Source organism: Sinocyclocheilus grahami, unplaced genomic scaffold (genome assembly GCF_001515645.1).
Source record: "Sinocyclocheilus grahami isolate Dianchi unplaced genomic scaffold, SAMN03320097.WGS_v1.1 scaffold3.1, whole genome shotgun sequence".
In the NCBI taxonomy this organism is placed as follows: Eukaryota; Metazoa; Chordata; class Actinopteri; order Cypriniformes; family Cyprinidae; genus Sinocyclocheilus; species Sinocyclocheilus grahami.
The window spans coordinates 6,697,215-6,704,335 of NW_015505182.1; the positions used below are offsets into that span (position 1 = coordinate 6,697,215).

At 35.1% G+C, this 7,121-nt stretch overlaps 1 protein-coding gene across 1 annotated transcript in view; it reads right to left on the reverse strand.

Annotated features, from left to right (window-relative positions):
• Positions 1-5,728, reverse strand: part of LOC107581703 (xyloside xylosyltransferase 1-like) — a 59,265-nt gene extending 53,537 nt beyond the window's left edge. The window contains exons 1-4 of the mRNA XM_016267334.1: positions 5,568-5,728; positions 4,650-5,199; positions 3,656-3,790; positions 2,730-3,279 (exon numbers count right to left, since the gene is read on the reverse strand). Coding sequence (XP_016122820.1) covers positions 2,730-3,215 — 486 coding nt within the window. The 5' untranslated portion in view covers positions 3,216-3,279; positions 3,656-3,790; positions 4,650-5,199; positions 5,568-5,728. The remainder of the gene's footprint in view (positions 1-2,729; positions 3,280-3,655; positions 3,791-4,649; positions 5,200-5,567) is intronic.
• Between the last annotated feature and the right edge of the window lie 1,393 nt (positions 5,729-7,121).

The following is a 7,121-nucleotide window of genomic DNA, read 5'->3' on the forward strand; positions in this document are numbered from 1 at the left end:
TATATATATATATATATATATACACACACACATATATATATATATATATATATATATATATATATATATACGCATGTACAACAGTTAGCAGAAGCTAGAGATTGCGGTTCATAAAGTTTTAAATATTAATATTTTTCTTACAAAAATGCATCAGTTCGCTTCAGGAAACCTTTATTTATCCCCTGGAGCCGTGTGGGACACTTTTTATGATGGATGGATGCTCTTTATTGGACTTCTTTTGGACTAATGAAAAATAACACCCATTCACTGCTATTATAAAGCTTGGAAGAGCCAGGACAATGTTTAATATAACTTATAAGAATGTCATATACACTTAGGATGCCTTGAGGGTGAGTGAATCATGGCATAATTTTCATTTTTGGGTGAACGATCCCTTTAATTGCACAATTATATTGTTTGTTTTCTATTTATTTTTTTATTATATTATAATTATTATTCATAATTTACAGAATGTTTTATATATTATAATAATAAGTGTATCAGAAGGTGAATACTGAAAATGGGTCAAAGACGAGACATTACCATTTTGGTGTCCGCATCAAATTAAGTTTACAAACGTAATTTTATATACATAAAAAGACATGTTAAATGCAAGTAAAGAGTCTGCTTTCATATTTCAAATAACTCTGGTGAAAATAAAATGTGTAATCCAAAGTGTAAAATTGTCATTCAGCGTAATGGTTTGGACTTTGATTTTACCATTACATCTTTAAATAAACATATAAAATACCAAGTTAAAAAATTAGTTTGTTGTCTTGGCATTTTCAAGTAAGTGTTGGCTGTATTATATTAAAAGGACTAGGCCTATGTCTTATTGTTTTTTTTTTTAAGTATTTAAATATCCAGGGGTCTTTTGTCCAGAAAATGCAGTTTATCAGAGGTCATTCAGTGTAACAGGAACAAAAAGCCATTCTGAAATCATATAAAAACTGATAGTCATTCAACAGTGTGTCACACCATCAGATGGCACCCTAAAGACCGTGTGGTGCTGCAAGAAAAGTGAGATTATTGCTCTTACATAGTTGATAATTCCACCTTTTCATGGTGTGGTAACATAGGTTACAAAACGCATGTCATTCAGTGAAATGTGAGATTTTTTAAAAAATAAATAGATTTTGTGAATAATTGTGATTAACTTTACTGGTCAAGCTCAGTGTTTAAAATAGATGGCCAGTTGAAAGCCTGCAATATAAGCTGAAGTAGAAGTTTCGTCATTCAGGGTAATAATGTAACTGCTCCATAAAAATCAGACACCACAGTCTAGTGTCATCCATTTCACTGAATGACAGTATCACTGTATAAATAACCATTTTAGCATCGTATTTATATTAAAGATAAATGAGGAATGTTTAACATTGACAAATAAGTGTTAAACATAATAAATATGAATATTTGAATGCTTTTTTGAATTGATTAATTTGTGTTATTGATTCATTTTAAACGTCTATGAACAGAGGAAGTATAGGCACTGTAATAAGCCAAAAAGCGAATAAAGTAAATAAAAAATAAATCCAACAATATAAAAGAGATTCTATCATTATCATTTCTCTGTGCAGTTATCATTATTTGTGCTGTGGAATCTGCTATTATTGAATGATTTTTTTTTTTACAATATCTTTATCATTCTAGTTATCGTACTTGGTGTGAACGTGCCTTTAGCAAGGAAAAGAGAAAGGTATCGAGGATTGCAGTTGTCAGAATAATAGCTTGCCAATATTTCTGGGCAGAGAGTCCCCTCTCACTACAGTATGTAACAAGTTCAATAGAGATCATTTGAGATTTAAATACTCATCCTGATAATGACATTTATGTTGGCAAACAGAAAGTGTTAATAAATATGGCTGCAAGCAGCACATTTTTGGGTCAGAGCAAGTCAGAAACAAAGTGACAAGCTAAGCAAGCATGGCACGGGATTATCAGTAAAATTCTTATTATATTTTAAAATTTGCTTCTGCAGTCATTCACTCGGGAATATTATTAAAACTCATTTAATGACACAGACTAATACTGAAAACATTTCAGTTATGGGAACAATGGTAATATTATCTCTCTTTTTGGCAAATCGTCATTCAGAGTAACAGATATATTTATGTAAAAATTAAACAATATACTTATTGTGACTTGTACTTATTAAAATACAAAAAGGAATGTGTGATCATACTACATTTTATTATATTTTAAATGACTTTCACTTCCCTACTAAAACTTCTTGCTGACAAATAGGTAAAACCTAGTGGTCTGAAGGACATTAGCAAACTATAAAGATTTAAAATTTAAAGTTCATTTGTATTTGAGGGCTGCACTGTGATGCTTAAATATAGTCTTTTAATATGTCATCAAACGATCCATGTTTAAAATATGCCTAACGGGAGTTTTTTGGTATATAAATATTGTTACACTGAATGACATTTCAGTGGGTGTCTTCTGTAAATCATGATTAAAAAAATGCATGAGAGTTGTTATGTTTTGTTCAGAAAAATATAAAGTTAAACAGGACACATTCTAATCTATGCGAAAAAAAAACTTAATTTAAAGCTGTATTACGCTTTTATTTTTTTAATGCTTGAAACACCCTTTTCACCCTTTTTATTATTATCATCAAAATCTACTGCAAAAACTTCAAAACATGATATCAACTAAAAGGAAGCCAATGCTGCATCATCCAACATCAGCACACATTGCAAAACACGAAGGTTTGCTGAACGTACCTCGTACCGGAAGGTTGCATCCAGCAGAAGTTCAGGAAGCATCTTCTCCCCCAGCTCCCGACTTCCAGCATCAGAGACGTAATGGAGAACCAGCACCTCATCCTCCAGGAACCGTCCATGTTTGGCCACGGAGCGCATGGCCACCTGAAACTTCTGCTGCAAGCTCAAGCTCTTGTCAACTTTGGTGAACATCATGAGAGCATGAACGCGTGACGGCTTTCCCTCCAGCTCATCTCCAGCTCCCGTTCTGCTTTCTGGACTTCCAGACCGGATGTCTGTGGAGAGATCTGCATCATCACGATTGCTGTTGTGGCTCGCTTGTGTTTCCTTGATCCGTTTTGTGGTGCTGGAGAAGTTCTGCTTTTCAGAGCCAAAGTAGTAGAAGGCCACCACTGCCAGGGCTGCAGCAAAGAGCAGCATGATCTGATAGGACCTAAAAGTGCTGATCCTTCCCATGGTGACCGCCAGCACCCGCAGGACACCCATGGATCCTCTTCTGCATGCACAAAATAGGGCAGGATGCCCTTTCTTTCTTAATCTCCAATCACACCTTGAGTGCAAGAAACAGGAATTAATCAGTGACATTTTACAAAGATCAATCTAACGGCATTATAATTGTTTGGAGAGGCACAGCAAAGAGGATAAGGAGTGTTTATTACACAAATCTGTCATATGACTTATAATATATAGCGATATGTTACATAGACACATTTTATGGTGCGTTTTCGTCAGTCCGAAAGAACATTATTTTTGGTGAACCGTCCGTTTAAAAATAATTCAGGTCAAATGACAACTTCTAACAATAAACCTTCAAAGGTGTCAGCTCCAATGCATGTCAGCAGCAGAGGATATTTAAGTATGCATATCCATATCCACAGATTTATCTTGCTGCAGGATGGCATGTTGCTGCACATGATGGTACTTACCGCCGTCACGTGACGCATTCAGCACTTCTCAGACACCTTCACTTCTGCGGACTGCCAACTGTGTAGCAGCGAATCACCAAAGAATGAAGGGGACCATTCATCTGTAAAGATAGAAGACAAGTAGACACGAGACATCTAAACACTTGCGCGTCTTCCATCACCGGAAGTTCAATAGTTCATAATAAAAGACTCGCAATCACGTGGTGCATCAAACATTTTTTTTTTCTCTCTCTGTTTTAAAGTGCGCCGTAGGTAAAATAAGGAAACTTTTTTCAAACAGAGAAAGTGTTTTTTTGTTGTTGTTGATTTGTTCATCAAATTTAAATGTATAAGATTTATTTTATTTCCATTTCATTATGGATGACATTTCGATGAAAATATTGTATTTTTTTATTGCAATTGCAATTGAAAGAATAACAACAGTTGTGAAGTAACATGGGGCTAACGGACTTCACATGAAGTTAGACAAGCTACACAAATTAACAAAATATACCAATGATAAAGAAGTCTTTTAAAGATAGCTCACAATAGACTCAAGCTTGTTACAAGTTTTAGAAGCCTTTGAGTTCAAAGGATTTGACATATTCTTAAAAGAAGTAAAAAGGGACTTTATCTCAGATGAAAACATTCTAAAGTTAGGTTTGCAATGAATGGATCTGGCTTTATGAAGGTGAAATTTACCCAGAAGACAAAGCCATAAAATAATATGTTCCAGATGAATGTCCTTGGAATGAAAATCTGACAAAAAAATAATAGAATCTGTTATTTCTATCATTTTGTTACAGCAGGAAAAACTTAACAAGGTAACTTCTGACCAAAAAGACTTGGTGAATGGGCAATGATAAAAACATATGTAGAATAGATTCTTCATCAGTATTACAAAATGAACACATTGAGGAAATATTCTCAGAAAATCTGCTCAAAAATAAATGACAAGGGTAGTATCTATGAGCAATTTTGAAATGGAGTTCTTTAGAAGGTTTGCTGAACGTACCTCGTACCGGAAGGTTGCATCCAGCAGAAGTTCAGGAAGCATCTTCTCCCCCAGCTCCCGACTTCCAGCATCAGAGACGTAATGGAGAACCAGCACCTCATCCTCCAGGAACCGTCCATGTTTGGCCACGGAGCGCATGGCCACCTGAAACTTCTGCTGCAAGCTCAAGCTCTTGTCAACTTTGGTGAACATCATGAGAGCATGAACGCGTGACGGCTTTCCCTCCAGCTCATCTCCAGCTCCCGTTCTGCTTTCTGGACTTCCAGACCGGATGTCTGTGGAGAGATCTGCATCATCACGATTGCTGTTGTGGCTCGCTTGTGTTTCCTTGATCCGTTTTGTGGTGCTGGAGAAGTTCTGCTTTTCAGAGCCAAAGTAGTAGAAGGCCACCACTGCCAGGGCTGCAGCAAAGAGCAGCATGATCTGATAGGACCTAAAAGTGCTGATCCTTCCCATGGTGACCGCCAGCACCCGCAGGACACCCATGGATCCTCTTCTACATGCACAAAATAGGGCAGGATGCCCTTTCTTTCTTAATCTCCAATCACACCTTGAGTGCAAGAAACAGGAATTAATCAGTGACATTTTACAAAGATCAATCTAACGGCATTATAATTGTTTGGAGAGGCACAGCAAAGAGGATAAGGAGTGTTTATTACACAAATCTGTCATATGACTTATAATATATAGCGATATGTCACATTTTATGGTGCGTTTTCGTCAGTCCGAAAGAACATTATTTTTGGTGAACCGTCCGTTTAAAAATAATTCAGGTCAAATGACAACTTCTAACAATAAACCTTCAAAGGTGTCAGCTCCAATGCATGTCAGCAGCAGAGGATATTTAAGTATGCATATCCATATCCACAGATTTATCTTGCTGCAGGATGGCATGTTGCTGCACATGATGGTACTTACCGCCGTCACGTGACGCATTCAGCACTTCTCAGACACCTTCACTTCTGCGGACTGCCAACTGTGTAGCAGCGAATCACCAAAGAATGAAGGGGACCATTCATCTGTAAAGATAGAAGACAAGTAGACACGAGACATCTAAACACTTGCGCGTCTTCCATCACCGGAAGTTCAATAGTTCATAATAAAAGACTCGCAATCACGTGGTGCATCAAACATTTTTTTTTTCTCTCTCTGTTTTAAAGTGCGCCGTAGGTAAAATAAGGAAACTTTTTTCAAACAGAGAAAGTGTTTTTTTGTTGTTGTTGATTTGTTCATCAAATTTAAATGTATAAGATTTATTTTATTTCCATTTCATTATGGATGACATTTCGATGAAAATATTGTATTTTTTTATTGCAATTGCAATTGAAAGAATAACAACAGTTGTGAAGTAACATGGGGCTAACGGACTTCACATGAAGTTAGACAAGCTACACAAATTAACAAAATATACCAATGATAAAGAAGTCTTTTAAAGATAGCTCACAATAGACTCAAGCTTGTTACAAGTTTTAGAAGCCTTTGAGTTCAAAGGATTTGACATATTCTTAAAAGAAGTAAAAAGGGACTTTATCTCAGATGAAAACATTCTAAAGTTAGGTTTGCAATGAATGGATCTGGCTTTATGAAGGTGAAATTTACCCAGAAGACAAAGCCATAAAATAATATGTTCCAGATGAATGTCCTTGGAATGAAAATCTGACAAAAAAATAATAGAATCTGTTATTTCTATCATTTTGTTACAGCAGGAAAAACTTAACAAGGTAACTTCTGACCAAAAAGACTTGGTGAATGGGCAATGATAAAAACATATGTAGAATAGATTCTTCATCAGTATTACAAAATGAACACATTGAGGAAATATTCTCAGAAAATCTGCTCAAAAATAAATGACAAGGGTAGTATCTATGAGCAATTTTGAAATGGAGTTCTTTCATTTTACTTGGGATAAATAGCCTGTGAGGAAAGGTCCATACGTTTTTTAATTCCGAGTTCGGATAACAAATCCTCCATTTAGATTGTGCTTCAGAGGGGCATCCTGGAGTTGAAGAAGGAGCATTTCTAATAAAAAAGTTATTGCATTTTTTATATAATACATAAACATCATTAAATGCAAGTGTAAGAAAATGGTTGTTTACACAGCCATAATTTTGATGAAAATATAAAATACATATTATACACACACACACACCGATTATTCTTCATATAATTAAAATAATTTTTACTGTTATTTAAACAAAAATATTACACACACACACACACACACACACACACAGATTACTTATATAGTATGAGATCACTTTGGAAAATCAAGGATTTACGATCTAATTTATATATTCTAAATTTATTTTTAAATATATAACATATTCCTATATATAAAAGATTCTTAATACATATTTATATGCAACTAATTAGTTACTTAGAAGTTAAATGTGTGACAGATCAAGCGAAATCTTTGTCTAGCCTGATGTTTCAGTCACCATCAGCTTTTTTTTTACTTCTAGGCAAGGATTT